We start from the raw sequence: 16,841 nt of genomic DNA, 5'->3' as shown, positions 1-16,841 counted from the left end.
ATTACAATCAATTTAATTTTCAAACATTTATTTTCATTTAATTAAACTGTTAAACATCTCTTAAACATTTATTTTCATCTAATAAATCATCAATTGAACGAAAATTAATGATAAAATTTAACTAATTTTCATCCAATAAAAGCTAAATTAATTAAAAATAAATATTTAAAAATTTAATTGATTGAAAAAACAAAGAGTTTATTTGATTATTTGGTTTTACTTCAAAAGTTTATATATAAATATATATATATATATATATATATAAACCTTTGCATTTGAAACAAAATTAAATAATCATCTAAATTTTTTTATTATAATCAATTTGATTCTCAAACATTTATTTTCATTTAATTAAATTTTTAAACATCTATTTTCGTCCTATTAACCATCAATTGAACAAAAATTAATGATAAAATTTAACTAATTTTCATCCAATAAAAACTCAATTAATTAAAAATAAATATTTAAAAATTTTAATTGATTAAAATATAAAAAAAAAAAACTTTGTATGATTATTTGGTTTCACTTCAGAAGTTGTTTATATATATATATATATATATGGTTAAGCATTCTTCCTTCTACTTCTGATGTTGTATTTTGTATATCATCAATACTAGAGACCATTTATTTTTCAACCCACTAAAGATGATTATTTATTTAAGTAATGTCTCTAAAGTTAACATCAGAATCGAATACACCCCATAAACTCTAATGACTTGAAGCTAATAACCTGACTTGAATTGAAATTATATTACACACACACACACACATACACACACATATATATATATATATATACACATATGCATATATAAATATATATATGTATATGTATATATATCCGTAAAGCAAAAAACTCATTATCATCAGAGAATAGAAACTCCAGGAAATTGGTCGCAGGAACGCTTAATAGTTTGAGAAAAGCAAAGTACATTTATATATATATATATATATGTACATTTATATATATATGTATATTTACATATAAATATATATATGTATATACATGTATACATATGTATATGTATATATATGTATATGTATATGTATATACATATATATATATATATGTACATCCGTAAAGCAAAAAATTCATTATCATCAGATAAGAGAAAGTCCAGGAAATTGGTCGCAGGTTCGCTTAATAGTCTGAGAAAAGCAAACAGAAATTTTTTGAAGTATTAGTCACAGACAAGCGGACAAGTAGCTTATCACAAAACATTACAAGGATTTATAACAACACAGACTAATCGTGTATCTAAGAAATCAAAGTTTAAAATATGGAACCGACCTGCATTTTATGTTGAGGCCTCACAACAATCATTTTATGTGATTATAAATAAATTTATATTTTACAAGGTTGCACTGATGTTAACAAATTCCCAGTTACCTGCTGTTACTTGTTGTCAGTGCTATTTATCTGAGCCGGTGCCAGTTTCTTCGTGGCCAATGTGCTTTTCAGTGATCACAGTTGGACCTGCGATAGAGCCATGAATCTGCCATTCCAATCCACAGAATAAGGCTTGATGTTAGGAAACATGAACTTTCTTCAAGTTCAACATAAAGATTGACAAGCGAAAAAGAAAATGCTTACCATGCCATGAGACATAAAAGATGCAGTACTGGTAGTCGGCCTTAGAGATGGATCTGAAGGCCTGTGAAAAAGTAAGTGTGCTATGGATCTATCTATAGGGTTTGTGTCGGTTTCTATATCCATAAATCCAGTGCACCTGAAAAAACCAATATCTAGAATTACAAGAAAAAAATTGATTGGAAGACTGGATTAATTAAGAATGAGGACAAACGAAAGAAAAATACACACGACACTCAACATGTAACACAAAGTTCTTAGATTAGAACAGGCAAACGAATTGTTGCCATGCTTGCCTCTACAATTTCTTTCTCACAAAACTTTAGCAGAAAGGAAGAATGTAGGTGAAGGAGACAGCTTCAATCAATATGCTCCAGATTGCAAGCTGTTATTAAATCCTAAACCAATGGATTAAATTTCTAAGTTGCATGGTTTTTCGATTTGTTACCAATGCTTTTTTAACCTAGAGGTATATGGCTCAAAATTCAAATTATGAGTGCCTCAATTTCAATAATTTTAACAATTTTAGCACAAGCTAACTCATTGTCCCTAGTCTCTAGGAAGCCAAAAAATTGAATGACTCAAACATTTCCACCAACCATGGGTTTCAAGTGTCCAGAACTCTCACACCATCGTTAATAGCCTTATGCATCACTATTCAATGGTCAAAATTGAGTAACGGTTACAATGTAAAAAGTACTAAGAAATTCATGTTCAAGCAACAAACACATACTTGTTGGTTTCTTCGGCCACCAATGGCCCAGTTGCGCCTTTATCATCTCTGATGCCACCTTTTGTATTTGTGCAATTATGCCTTTGTTCAGCGCTCCTAGCCAAACGATACAGACTATCCCGTATGCACAATTTTGTCCTGATATCCAACTGAAAATTCAAGCAGTTTAACTTGATCAATTACCACGTTTACTGATTACCAAAAAGAACATGCACATCACAAAATCTTTCCATCGATTATACCTTTTCCATGACTTGTTGAAGCTGCCGAAAACTAGTTGCTTCTAGTGAGATTTCATCCAACACAGAACTTACACAAGAGATCTCCTGTGCATTTGAAGAACCTAATTCTGATGGCTTTCCTACGCTAACTCCTTCAACTTCACTGTGACCTTCATCCTGTTCAGACTGACCAACCTGCTTTTGAATGGTAACTGCGTCACAAAATGCCATCTGACTTTCCGTTTTTGCATGTTTGACATTCCTATTGAGTGCAGCTTGTGTGTCTTGTTGATGATATAGCTTTCCCCTTTTCTCATTCGTTAAAATGGCAGGAGCCTCAAATAGAAGACCATGATTGCTCTCTATAGACTGTACCTGATTTGATGCATAAGATGACTCATTTGTCGAAGAAGGATGACCATTATTTTCAGATTTGGTATTAGATAGAGTTGGACATCTTGAAATTTGATCCGAATAACTGCTGTAGTTTAGATGCATATAAGGAATATTTGTCTGTATGTAACTCACAGAATCAGGTCCAATGCTTTGTTTATGCCGCTGAAGGCCTGATGGGGAAAAGAGTTGACAGGATGAATCACTGACGGGGTGCTTCACATCTGCAAACTGCTTGATGTTACCGTATCGGTGAAAAGGACCATCATTTTCCAGATGTTGATCATTTCTTTCTCCTGATGGACTCAGTTGCTTTGACTGCTTTTTTTGTGGACTGATCTGTAATTTGGCAATACAATTAGACAACATGATAAAGATTCCACATGGCAACAATACGTCAAGTAGAAGTTATAACAAAGAATCTTTCATTCTGAAACCAGCTTAAGAGTGGACCAAATTGATTGTTATCTGACTCCAAATTGGAGCCCTATCAATTATGAACGCGCATTATCGAGACAAAGTAATTCATGACGATAGTAGGCTGCATTTTCCTTCAAAGTAACGCAATAGTTATATTTCTACTCTCATCTTAATTTGCTGTGGGCCTTGTGGCATGGAATCCATATTCAGAGTGAAAAAGTACCTAAAAGGTTTTTGAAGGAAGACAAGTTCTAGGCGGCAAAAATTAGATATCTACATATTTGCAAACAAAATGTGAAATTACAAAGAACAAGAGAGAGAGAGATAGAGAAAGAACATTTAGAAACAAGAAAGATTTTACTAACCTGCTCATTGGGTGTCGAGTCATCCTTACTTTCAGAATCTTTATTGGATACATTCAAAGATGACATGTGAGAAAGACCAGCATTATCACCTTTCATATTAAGGGAACTTATTTTGTCACTTGGAAGTACAATTTTCTTGTTGGAATCAATAGTTGAAGGACCTGCACTGTCTGGCCTAGAAGTTGCACGATGCTCCGGTACACTATTCAGTTTAGCATCAGCCTTCAATGCATCTTGCGATCCTTCAGTCACTTGTGAGGATGAAAACCAGCATAAATCATCTTCATTACTGAGACTCTCCAACCCAAACGTTGAATCACAACTTCTGCCACAACAATGACACAGGTTAAGTATTAATAGTACTCTATAAACCTACATACATGCATGCATACACATATGGTGCAGGTACATATGTGGATACTTAAGGATGTATGAATGTAGATACTCACATGGGGAGGTCCTACTGAAGCTACAAATCAGATTTTACATAGCAAAGCATAACATGAAAAATAATTAATAATGGGATTTCAAGAACTACCTGAACATCCTGTCAACATCCTCAAAATTCCCGATGTCTCCCCAGTCATAATAAAAAAGATCACTATTTTCTTTGTCTTCATGGTTATCATTAAAAAAGTTGAGATCGTCATCATCTTTAGATATGTGATTTAGTGGAAAACGGTAAACATTATTGTCCTCTGTGGCACACTTGTCAACCAAGAAAGGATTATTAGCATAGAACTCACTGCCAAATGAAGCTATATTGCCAGCTGTGAGACCATGGTTGGACATCCTTGGATCATCAGAAGCCATGCTTGTTGCTTCATTGAGTGATTCATTATCACCTGAAGTGGGAAACACACCATCAGGACTGTGAGACCAAGGACCCTTTTCTAACATTCTGTTCTTGGTCAAAGTATGCAAGCCTTTTTCATTCTCCCCCAAAATACTATATTTAGTTGTATTATAAGCATTACTAGTAACTCCAATCACTTCATGTCGTGGTTTTTTTCGACCATCACCTTGAACTTTGAATTGAGCCCCATATTCATCAACAGTACGAGGCACTATATGATCTTCACTAGCACCAAATTCATCCCAAACATTATCTTCTAGCTGTAACATCAATTACACAAGTTTAGTCAGTCAGTCAGTCTTCATCAAAAGAAATAAAAATAAAGATGAGGTAGCGAGATGATAGCACAACACATTCCATAAAATGGTAATGCAACCAAAAACATTAAGGTTATTAAGGAGGCTTAGGGCAAATCTGAAGAGCAATGCTTCAAAGAATAGCCATCCAATTATGATCCCATCAGCTTAAATCATATTCGTAAGTAATTTTTGATAAAGCAGTCATCTTGTGCTCTTGCACACTTCAACCCCAAGATTTTTTACCATTGCACTAAAAAGTGGCATTATTAAACAAATCTAACATTAGTATATCAAGTCCTTAAAGTGAATAAAATCTTATTTAAAACTACACAACAAGAAAAAGACATTAGTAACGAGGAACTGTTATTTGGTACAATGATATTAGTCTCCTGCTAACAAGCTCGGGTTCAATCCTTGATAAACACCTTAAACTAAAAGAATAAAAACCATTGTGGGGTAAAATTCATTGATGCTTATCACATAAACACACAAAATACCCACTCCATCACTGATAGAAAATAAATTACAAACTACAACTTAAACCTAGCCTGCTCCAAAAGACAGTGAGCAACCTGAACCCTAAAATCCCAATTCATCAACAAAGTCTGACAGGTAACAGCAAACCCACAAATAAAGGAACCAAAAAGCTTCAAACTAAAGTACTTAAGATTCCTTTTTTCCATAACAAATCCATCACACCCTCAAATTTTCAATATCATAACAAAAGACGCACCATTCCACACCATACATCTTACAAGTTCTATTGGTGTGTGAAATCTAGTGAACAACTGAAAGTAAAACCAAATCTCAAGTTGAATCAATAAGCTGAAATTATTGCATCCCACACGAGATTTATTAACATTGCAGCACTGTACTACTGGAACATGAAAGTAAACTGAATAAACTTAAAACCAAGAAACGTACCTCATACATGCACAAGTCAGACATTCCTCCAATATCCTTATCCACCACTGAACACAAATTCAACCTTTTGATCCGCTGTCATGTTTATTGCAGACAATTTATGTCTGGTTAAGCTTTCTGACAAAAAAAAAAACAGAATAATTACAAAAAATTAGAAAAATCTTTCAGCAGAAATTAAACCAACTAAAATTTTTGAATCATAATCAAGTTTAAAATCTAAAAGCAATGAATACACATCAAACAAAAAGTAAATTACTTTTCAGCATCAAAGCACCAAACTCAATCCGCAGCTCTTATGGCAGTAAATACATAGTAATCTAGTATTTAAATTCATTATTTTCTTGTGTAAATCTATTTTCGTAACCAATTTTTTTTCTTATCAAACAAACAGCAGAAGAACTCAGAAAAAATAAAAATTCAAAATTTATTAACAGAAAAAAAAATAGTAAGCGCAATAAGTATCAAATTTACCTTTACTTTTAGCAAGTTGTTTTTTTTTAAAAAAAAATTTTAAACATAAAAATAAATCTAAAATTCCATTTCATTTTCTGCCTTTTCTCAGCAACCAAACAAAAATAAATATCAACAACAAAGCCAAATCTAAACAAATCAATCAAAAAAATAAGTTTCAATGAAAAGATAAAATAGAAACGATCTCCTAACAAAGTCTCACCTGAAACTGACAATCTTCACCGGGAAATTAAATACTCCAAAGAAAAAAAAAATTCCAACAAACGCAACAGTTCACCAAAAAAGAAGGCTCCGAAATCCAAAGTACAAAGCTATTCACCAGTTAACCTGATCAACTTTTTTACCCTAAATTCAAAAGATGAGATTTCTGGGAGGTTCTAAAGAACAAAGAGAGCACTCGAATTTTTTTTAATTTCTTGTTTTTTTCTCCAAATGGGATTAAAGAATATTTTATTAATTTTTAAAAGGTTAAAACGTAAAAGGGGGGTGAAGTTAATGACACGTGGCGAGGAGATCAAAACAACGGCAGTGCCAGAAGGGGTAGATATCAGAATTGGTGGATGAGAGTGGGGCGATGAGATCCGATCACTTTCCATGACTTGATTGGTCCACGTCCATGTAGGCTTTTGGAAAGTCGACACGTGTCCTGGATCACTTGGCGAGGAGTTTTCAAAGATGGCTTGCACGTGATTTAGCGTTACTTGGTGGTTTGACAATTTTTTTAATTTTTTATTGTTGTTTGCCTACCACTGAGTTTTTACCATTTTTTATTACGAGATTAAAAATAATTGGAGGTTGATTTCTTGAATATTTCGAGATTTTGCGTAGAAACTGCTGACGCTCGTCCTGCATGCGTTGCTTGCAGTAGCAAAATAAAAAAAAATGAGAGGGAAAATATTCAAAGATAATTATGTAATAAAGGGAAATAGGTATAGAGAAGAGGTGATAGTATTAACTTTTGCGCTTGTTGGACTTAATTTTGTATTCAGAATGAATAAATTAAAATTGATGATCATCTTATAAATTAAAAGTGTTCATGAGTTAAATTCAAATCGAGTTTATATTTAATATTAATAATTTATATATTTATTTAAGTTTAATTCAATTTGATTTAAAATTTTGAAGTTCAAAATTTTTTTTAATTTGAGCAAATTAAAAAAAAATTGGAGTTTACTAATAATTTAATTTGTATAATATAAAATTAAAAAATATAATTAAATTTAATTTAATAAGATTATATTTAATTTATATATATAATCAAAAATAAAACTTATATATATAAATTAAAAGTAAAAATTAAATTTAATAAAATATATTTAATTTTTATTTTTAATTTATATACATATGCAAATTGTTTTATATATAATTCATATATATATATAAATAATTTATATATATATATATGAATTCGGATTATACAAAAAGAGATTCGGATTTTAAATTTTTTGTTTAAAGTTTGATTTAAAATTTAAATATATTTAAAAATTATATTCAAATTCGTTTTTTTTATTTTTTTATTTAATTTTTTTCAAAATTTAACTTAATTTTTAAATTTTTGAATGAATAACTCAAACCTTAAATAGGTTTATTACAAACTACATAAACATGGAACAAAACCAAATTCAGACGTTAACTGAGTATATATGTTCCTACCATTTTATTTGCAAAAAGAAACGAAATTGTTGGTAGTAAAAATCAACATAGACTTGATAAGCCGTCAGCTCAATCAATTCCTTGATAATTTTAGGCTCCTTTTAGTAGCAATCATGGATGGATTAATAAAGGATGCATTTGTATAAATATTTATTTTATAACAACTACCCTATTTTTCTTTGCTTCTTTTAATCACAAATATCTGATATCCATTCAAAATCTTATTCCCAAATATAATTGGAGGAATGTACACCAAGGTATATGTAGTTGCCTATGTTTTTGAATAACATATCTCTAGGGATGGATGAATTTTTTCTTTAAATTTCACTCATAATTAAATATTATATTTATATAATCAATTATTATATCATTAATTAATTAATTAATTAATACATTAAAATTTAATTAAATAATCAAATTCAAGTTTAACCTAAAATCTTAAAATTTTAAAGCCTACTCTCTGCCTCTAAGTCAAGGATTCTTGAACGTGCAGAGAAACATTTTGTTTTTGTTTTCGGTCATATGTATACAAAATATAGCTTTTATTTAATTGTGCTTGTTGGGTGTTCTCTCCTGCCCTTTTTTGGTAACTTGTCCCCCAATCCATCAAAGCAGGGGTACAAATGTCATTTCGCAAATACCTAAATAACAGTTGAGGTAGTAGGCAAAATAGGAATTTTCTAACCTACCCTACAACTTGTTCATACAAACCTTTCATAGTGTAGCATTTTAATGGCACCAGAAGGAAAGGTGCTGTTAATAATGCTGATGAAGTTCCCCCACAAAAAGGTAATTGTGCGGACCCATGTCCACTATGAACCCTTTTTAGGTTTGATTTGGATGAACAGTAAAATTAATTTTTATAAAATAAAAATAATAATAAAATTTATTATAATTATGATTGAAAAAAATTTATTGTAATTTTAATTAAAAAAATTTAATATTAATATAATTTCATTAAAATTGACATTTAAATTTAATTAAAAATATAATAAATTTAAGCGTATCGTATTAAAATATGGTAAGATACAAATAATTATTTAATAGCATTTCACTAAGTGATATCCATCATCTTGTTACTACAAATGGAAAAAGAAGCAAGACTCACCAAATCCTCATATATAAGAATATAAATAATAAATTAATATTAATAAATTATTTTGATTTGATTCAAATAAAATTTGAATTTAATTTGATTATTATCGAGTCAAGTTTGAGCTCGAATAATTCAACTTAACGATCGAATTAATTTCGAGTATTTTATACTTAACTCAAATAACTTACGAATTTAATCGAATTTTTATATTTTAATATATTTTAATTATTTTAATTGATAAAATATCTCAAATTCGATTACAAATAATCAAGCTTTTATCAAATATAAAAATCAAATTTATTTTTACATATTAATCGAGCTTAATTGAACGAGTTCGAGCAACTCAATTTTTATTTTAAATCGAATTTAAATTAAAAAAATAAAATTTAATCAAATTAAAATTAAATACAAATTTGAATTTAATACTATATTAATTCAAATTCAATCGATTATTCCGTACCCATATAATTTGCTTTTCTTTGTATCTTCCAAGTTTCTTCGAAAGAGTGGAAAACAAAATATTGGCATTTGGTAAGGGTTGGCAATGTCAAGGGAACTCTTACAAAATCCAAAATAAAGGGAAAAATAGGAGTCAAATCTAATGCATCATCCATTCTCATGCATATTTATTAAAAAGGCATCACATTGTATTGTACAGCAGGAACAAGAATCCCAACATTCTATTCTATACACTGTACAACTTCATACAGTGAGAATTGCAAAGTAAATACGGATGGCAATATCGAATCCATAGAGATCAACAAGACAACAGAATAATACATGTCCAAAATTTAAGCAACTTAGAGCAAAATTTCTTTATCTTTTACACTCTTCTGAGCGCATGGTAGGCATTTCCCTGCACTTTGACAAGATAAAACTCTTCTGCATGAGCCTTTATGGTTAAATCCAATTACCATATATAGATAATAATTTTAGCGATAGTAGAAAACAAGGCTAGTGGAGACACAAAAACAACAACATTGCTTCTTTCAGAGACAGGGAGAATGTACATCACTTCTTCAGAAGCTTCTGAGAGAAAATCCTCTTGGAATATGGGCTGTTGCACGAAATTGCTTTATGGGACTCGATCGCTTCAATGAGTGAATTGTGCGGAGGTCCCTAACATAGAAAAAAAAAAAAATCAGAACACCAATAAAGTGACCAAAAGAAGCCAACAAGAATAATAAATTTTCCGATATAAATATTAACCCTGTTTCTAATATGGATAATTAGGAGACCAGAGGATATCACTCTAATTTAGTAACATGCATGAGAAGAGGATTTTGAACTAAACATTTGATCCTAAGGTGAGATCATTAAATTTGCAATCTAGTAGGACCATAAATTTTCAACAAGATCCATCACAGTCATCAATTTATGCGATTCCTTATGTTATCACCTATGTGCAATATATCTAGCAGGTACTCTGAACCACAAAACAAGTTTAGGTCTCTTAGTAACCCATGAATCCCAGACTGAGGCATCGATTAATGTTATCATGAAACATATCTATACTTTTTGAGCCAGAGACAAAGGGAGGTATTAATTGAGGGATTGGATGTTTCATAAATAAAAGAAAAGTAACTGATTGTAGAACCTCAGACACACGGAGAGCAGTTTGCACAACATAGTTTGCATGTGGATCTTGTAGCAACTGTTCGAAGTGTGTTGCAGAGAGCAATTCATGAATGATTCTTGACCGGCTCTCATCATTTAATACCACAAGACACTTTTCAACCACATGACTGCTGAACTTCTGTGATGAAAGGTGCACATAGTTCCCTTCAAATTGAGAAATCAAAGTTGAAGTGGCAGTTGGGATTTTTAACTCCAAGATAAACTGAACAACATAATTTCTGCAAAATGAAAAACAGAATCTGCAGTGAAAAGAATGTTAAAAAAATAATAGTAAAAGAAAAAGTATCTATCACAAACTTGATTTCATGGGCCACTGGTCCCCAATTAGAGTGAATGGACTAACCAGTCTCAAGACAATAAAGTATTTTGGAAAGGGTAAAAGCAAGATATCAGTACTCACTTCAACATTTCCCAGAAAATAGAAAGCTTTCACAATTCCATATACTACTTTCATTCAAATGAATAAATCAGGACAACTTTTTGCCATTTTTTTCTGAATTTCAAGAAATAAAAAGTGACAAAGATTTCTTGAAAAGATATAATCTAGTGGACCAACAAACTGTTTAGGCCACCAGAAGGCGTAAAAGGACAAGTTTTCTTGAGCTGTAAAAAAGAGGAAAGAAAGAAAGAAACAAGTAGTTCATTAACATTAGAAATCTTCTGGTTTCCCAGCATGATCATGTATATAAGAGGCCACCTGTCAAGCAAACTACGACATGAAGTTTTCATGCAAGAATTGATAACAAGTCCTAAAGACCTGTCAATTAAGTCCAATCAACATCAAAGGACCTATTGTTTTTTCCAACAACATGAGCACTAGACCAATATGATGATTGCCAAAACATATTCAACATGCTTCATGCCTGAATTTAAAACCATAACATAAAACATGCCATTAATTCACTTTTAGAAATAAAGCACTCCATCACCAGAGTCTAGTATCACAGAAGTGGTAAATAGTGAAGGTCTACTACCACCCCATATGCCAAGAAGATTTTCTGCTGCCCACGCCTTCTGTTTTTCCCATCGACCAGACAGTTTGGCTACTCAGCAAATTAAAAATTCTTAATTGCATACACAAATCTACATCAAGTTATGTAAGTTGAGAGTTTCTTTTTCTTTTTCCCAGAAAAATTTGAGCAGATAGCTAAGCCATTGGTAAAATCACATTTCCCCTAAAACAATGCTTTTTTTCCCGAGAGATGGTTGATAATTATAAACTAATATCATATTAATACTTACCCATATGCATCCTGTGCAAGTAGAAGCCCATTGGTGGATATTTCTTCAACCAACTTTTCTCGATATTCCCCAGTTGAATGGCCAATGCATCGTTGCAAGACACAACAGCCATGTTGATGAGTTGCAATATCAACACAATACTTTGCAGCGGCAACAAAGATAAACTGTCAAAATGGTTGGAAAAAGAAAACTGTGAAATATCTGCTGAGAAGAGTAATGACTCGGGAAAAAGGCTGAATGACCAAAATTCAAAAAGCACATATGTATCATTATCTCAACTTAATTTTAAATAAAACCACCAAGTTGCATAAAATGCCACCCTAATAAATCACATAGTTTGCTACCAACTGCAATATCTGCAAGAAATAGCTAACAGACAGATCATTCTATATTGACAGCAAAAGATGTGGTTAAACAATGCAGTATTCTGCATTAAATTTAGTTACTTTTCACAGTTTCAAGAGACTAGAGAACATTCTAGGGCTGGATTAGTTCTTCTGCCCAATTGAACTCAAGACATCTAAACATTTTCCAAAAAGAAAAAGAAAAGCATACTATGATATTATCAAGGACTTATCATGTTCAGACTTCAGACACCAAGTGATGGTTAACTGAAGAATGCAAGATCCACTGCAGCATACAGATTTTCAATTATTACAGATGAACTAGAAAAAGGTACAATCATCCATTGTCATTCCAATCAAAAAGACCTAAGTTAATGAAGATACATAAGCAAAGAATAAAAGCAGTTCTACTTTTTCATTGTGAAGCTTTAAAATGACCAGCACCATGAACAGTTCATATTTTTGCAGTTATGAAGCAAATGCCATGTGATGGATTGCCTCTGAGAAGAAGCAAAAGGATGTTCTTGGTTTATGTCAAAGTAAGGTTCAATCTACTTGTGATTAAAGGAATGCTATCAAGTATCACATTTATTCATGTAGAACCCCCCCTCCCAAAAAAAAATAGAAATCATTGTCCCTAACTTATACAAGATATAACACTTTATGAATTAACAAACAAAAACAGAATTGCACAGAAAAGAGTACTGTAATTTACGCCCAGCAATTTAGAAGATGGAAGGCTTACCTTGTTATCTTCACTGCTAAGACATTGCAAGCAACGCTGTACAACATGATTTCCATTCAGGTCCTTGATGAGAGATAGAAACCCAGGCTTAAGGGCTGATATAACTAGCGAAATTTGCTGCCTGGTTTTGAGAGTCTCAATCAACTTTTGAACTACACGAGTGCTGAAAGAAAGAAAAACAATGTTAGAACCAATGGATATGAAAATATATAATGCAGTGTGTCTGACATACCCATGAGTGTTTAGAGATATTCTGACAAGCTGCCCTGGTTCTTCGGTAACCATTAACAGAATCCGCATTCTCTGTTCTTCATTACACACTTCCAATAACTTCTGCATGAGGTAATTCCCAAAAGGGTTCATCATAAGTTCAACTACATGACCAATGATCTCCTTAAATATTATTCGCACATCCTGTTGGGTACCCTCATCAAATAGACGCTGCAAGAACCTGCATCCATGTTGATCTTTTGCTATTAAGTATATGTATCCACGAGCTTCTGCCAAAGAGTTATACTTTGGTGACGAAGAGAATAGGCTATATGACTTAGCATTCTTAGCATTTCCACAAGCTGCTGCAATTTGAGACCAACCATCAAGCTGCGACCTTCTTTCTAGACGCTTACTCACACCAACCTCCTGCAGAGAACCCTTGTTCTGCCCTCTTGAACAATCAAGACCCTCATTAGTCACATAATTTAAACCCTCTTCTTGAATAATGAAACTATCATCACGAGTAAAAGCCTCAAGACCTCCATGTGGGATTCTCACATTTGAATGTGGTCTAGCCATCCCCTTCGATAGTGGCAACCCATGATGCAACAGATTTTCAACACTTTCATGAGGGGTTGCTTGAATCAACCTGGGAGAACCATTAAAATTCGGCTCACCTCTTTCTTCGTTCCAACTGAGACCATTTCGTTGTCCATAGATTAAAGCATCAGTCACTGAAAGCTTACTCAAAGAAGTGCTTAAATTAGATACAGAATTTCCTCTCGGGTGATAATTACATATCTGTTCCTTTTTCTGCCAAGGAGATGTCATTGCTCCATTCCAACAATTCATTCCCTGCTGAGAAATAAAAGCATCCGAGCAACCAGGATACAATTGAGAACCCAGTAGATTACTCATCCTATATTCCTGCTGGGGCAATCCAGAAAATGCCATATTCATCCTACCATCAAAACTCAATGGAACACTGATTGGAACAGGGGACTGAATTCCCACAAAATCAGAAAACCCTTTCCTCATTTTGTCACCAGCCCCATACTTCTCAACATTTATCTGATCAGACTCAAGTGAAAAATCTCTAAAACTAGAAGCCAAATTCTCTTGATCATTACTAATATACATTTTACTAAGATTTCTACAAAGACCCAGTTCACCAATCAAGCCGTCACTACTGGCCCTTCTCCTAACAGCTGAATCCATGAGTAGTCCATTAGGCAAGTGTGGCTTTAGTTCTTCTAGTGGAGTTGGGGTTGGTGATCCATTGTCAGATAAAGACTGCCCATTGTTAGAAAACAGACTTGAGGAAGAACCATCTGACTGCAAAGAAAACCCGCTTACAGGGGAAGCACTTGTATGGTTGTAATAATGACTTGATGTGTCATCATCATACATAAGACCACACATGCCATGAAATGACCCATTCACATGATTGTTATCAAGTTGTGGATGCAGATGATGATGGTGATGATGATGATTATGTGATGTTGCATGGGGGATCTCATCTAACAACATTTCAAGCTCCTCATCATCCTTCATGTTTCCTTTATTCTTCTTCTTCTTCCCAATCTCAGCGGTTGCTTCCAACATCAAGAAAGAAAAAAACAGGACAGACAAAAAGAAAAACCAACCAACCAAACAGATATAGACAAAAACAAAAACAAAACAACACCACCAAGAAGAAACAATCAAAATACCCACATCAGATATAAATTGAAAAAGACTTAAATAACAAATATCCAGAAGAGATTACCACTTTTTATCATCTGGGTTTTTCTCAGATTTTGAAAAAAGAAATGGAAAAAGGGGGGTTGGTTTTCTTTGAGTGAGGATGGAAACCAAACAGAAAAAGAACAATTTTGTTTCCAAATTGCATTTCATTGATATGAAAATAATTTCATTTTGGGTTTTGGGTTTTCTTTTGTGAAGAGTTGGTGAAGCATGCAAAGATTGAAGGATCACATACGGTTACTTTAAGAACCGTAGAAATATACACATACACTCTCCTGTTGTACGCTCTCACACCATCAAAGCTGGGCTAGAGAAGAACAAACGCTATTTATATTTTGCTGCCACACCCTCCTCAACAAATTAATAAATAATTGTGAATAAAATAATATTTTTTAATTTACAAAAAAATAATATTCTATAAAGAAACAAAGACAGAGAGAGCAGAGTGACGCAAAAGACACTCAAACACCCTGAGACTGGCTCTTTCTGTGCCTTCCTCGAGAGGTTGTTCGTTCGAATAATTTTGGATTAAATTATTTAAAAATTAATTAAATTAAATTAAATTATTTTATTTTTATTAGTTAAATTAAATTTATTAATTTTAAAAATGAATTAATTAAATTAAATTTGATAGGTTAAATTAATTTTTTGATTAATCAAAAATAAAATATATTTAAATTAAATTATATTTTAAATTTTAACTTTTTGATATTTTAAATAAATTAAATAAAATTATTCAATAAAATATTTAAATATTAAAGTATTATATTAAAAATTATAATAACTTATAAAATAAAATGATTAAAATAAATTTTTTATTTTATATTTAAATTATATTATATTTCAATTAAAATTTTACTTAATTTAATTAATTTAATTTTTAAACTGACATAATAAAAAATTACATATTTTTTAAAATTATTTTCATTAATTTATTATAATTAATTAAACAATCAATTAATTAATCAAATTAAATTAAATTCATCGAGATTAAAATCTAATTATAAACACTCCTTTTTCTCAAGCAATTTTTACTTAGGAAACCTTTTCACTACCATTTAAATAGGAAAGTAAATTATTTATCCGACAGTCTTACTCCTGTGCGTGAGATACACTCACTCCATCAAATGTGGGACCTACCCCACTGTTGAGCTTCTCATTCCTAATTGAGCATTTTGTCTCTTCAAGTACGAGACTTTGGGGTCCACTCACGTCAGGTGGCGCGTGGAGAAAGGAGTATTATTATTACTATACTATTAATTAATTATTATTATACTACTAATTTTTTTAAATAAAAATACTACTAATTGATTGTTGGTAAAATATTATGCCTGTATGTAATTTATTACAGTATTTATTAATTGGCTTTTGAATTTTCTATTGTTAAATTTTTAATTTTATATTTGTTATTTGGAATGGACTTTCTGTTGCAAAAGGGATTGCAACAACAACCCCTCTCATTTTTCTCCTCTCCTAACGGTTAACAGATTTTTATTTTCTTTTTTATTGGTAGAATTTTATTTTTATTTGAATGACTAAATTATCCTTTTTTGGTTTTGACCTTGCCAAATCACCTTTTTTTTACGATTAAAAGATAAAAATATCACTGAATTATAATTAAAAAACTATTTAAACTCTTAATATTTTATTGAAATTGGGCTCTCAATTTTTTATTTCAACTCAATTAATTTTTTAATCGAATGAAATTTAATTACATAATAAAATTAAATCAATTAATTTTCGAACTATAAAACACTTAAAAACTCTTAGAGAGAGAAGATAAAAGAAAATAGAGAAAAAATATTTATGTTATTTAATTTTTGCATATATTAATTATGTCACGTGATAAATTTTTATTTATTTTATTGATATTTCATAAAATTTTATCTAA

The 16,841-nt window shown here is 31.4% G+C and overlaps 2 protein-coding genes across 9 annotated transcripts; both read right to left on the bottom strand.

Moving 5' to 3' along the window:
• Nucleotides 1-1,115: 1,115 nt before the first annotated feature.
• Nucleotides 1,116-6,713, bottom strand: LOC111309111 (dentin sialophosphoprotein-like protein). 7 transcript variants are annotated; one of them, XM_089748348.1, is made up of 10 exons: nt 6,476-6,713; nt 5,803-5,919; nt 4,746-4,839; nt 4,262-4,568; nt 3,724-4,048; nt 3,074-3,277; nt 2,567-2,920; nt 2,325-2,473; nt 1,595-1,730; nt 1,151-1,496 (listed from the first exon to the last, which is right to left on the bottom strand). In XM_089748348.1, the coding sequence occupies exons 2-10, from the start codon at nt 5,824-5,826 to the stop codon at nt 1,413-1,415; spliced, it is 1,677 nt and encodes a 558-aa protein (XP_089604474.1). In that variant the 5' UTR covers nt 5,827-5,919; nt 6,476-6,713; the 3' UTR covers nt 1,151-1,412. The 7 variants fall into 7 exon arrangements, 5 of the variants coding, with proteins under 5 accessions (XP_022763708.2, XP_089604474.1, XP_022763707.2 ...); XM_022907973.2 differs by adding an exon at nt 1,116-1,149 and having other exon boundaries at nt 1,391-1,496; nt 2,567-3,277; nt 4,262-4,839; XR_016330325.1 differs by having other exon boundaries at nt 1,595-1,746; nt 2,567-3,277.
• A 2,901-nt stretch (nt 6,714-9,614) lies between these two features.
• LOC111309108 (uncharacterized) lies at nt 9,615-15,248 on the bottom strand. Of its 2 annotated transcripts, none has more exons than XM_022907965.2 (5): nt 13,224-15,248; nt 12,992-13,154; nt 11,903-12,066; nt 10,608-10,878; nt 9,615-10,141 (listed from the first exon to the last, which is right to left on the bottom strand). In XM_022907965.2, the coding sequence occupies exons 1-5, from the start codon at nt 14,807-14,809 to the stop codon at nt 10,034-10,036; spliced, it is 2,292 nt and encodes a 763-aa protein (XP_022763700.2). In that variant the 5' UTR covers nt 14,810-15,248; the 3' UTR covers nt 9,615-10,033. The 2 variants fall into 2 exon arrangements, with proteins under 2 accessions (XP_022763700.2, XP_022763702.2); XM_022907967.2 differs by having other exon boundaries at nt 10,620-10,878.
• Between the last annotated feature and the right edge of the window lie 1,593 nt (nt 15,249-16,841).

The sequence above is a fragment of the Durio zibethinus genome, chromosome 2 (assembly GCF_047325235.1).
Source record: "Durio zibethinus cultivar Kanyao isolate XHJ-2024 chromosome 2, ASM4732523v1, whole genome shotgun sequence".
Classification (NCBI taxonomy): Eukaryota; Viridiplantae; Streptophyta; class Magnoliopsida; order Malvales; family Malvaceae; genus Durio; species Durio zibethinus.
This window is presented reverse-complemented; position numbering and strand designations above follow the sequence as displayed.

Coding starts and splice junctions, on each gene's coding strand:
- LOC111309111 (XM_022907973.2), bottom strand. CDS start 5,826: ATGTCTGACTTGTGCATGTATGAG. Junction 2,474..2,566: donor TTCAACAAGTCATGGAAAAG/GTATAATCGATG, acceptor TTGAATTTTCAG/TTGGATATCAGGACAAAATT. Junction 1,731..2,324: donor GTGGCCGAAGAAACCAACAA/GTATGTGTTTGT, acceptor TGGTTTTTTCAG/GTGCACTGGATTTATGGATA.
- LOC111309108 (XM_022907965.2), bottom strand. CDS start 14,809: ATGTTGGAAGCAACCGCTGAGATTGGGAAGAAGAAGAAGAATAAAGGA. Junction 12,067..12,991: donor TTAGCAGTGAAGATAACAAG/GTAAGCCTTCCA, acceptor CCATTTTGACAG/TTTATCTTTGTTGCCGCTGC. Junction 10,879..11,902: donor CTTGCACAGGATGCATATGG/GTAAGTATTAAT, acceptor TTCATTTTGCAG/AAATTATGTTGTTCAGTTTA.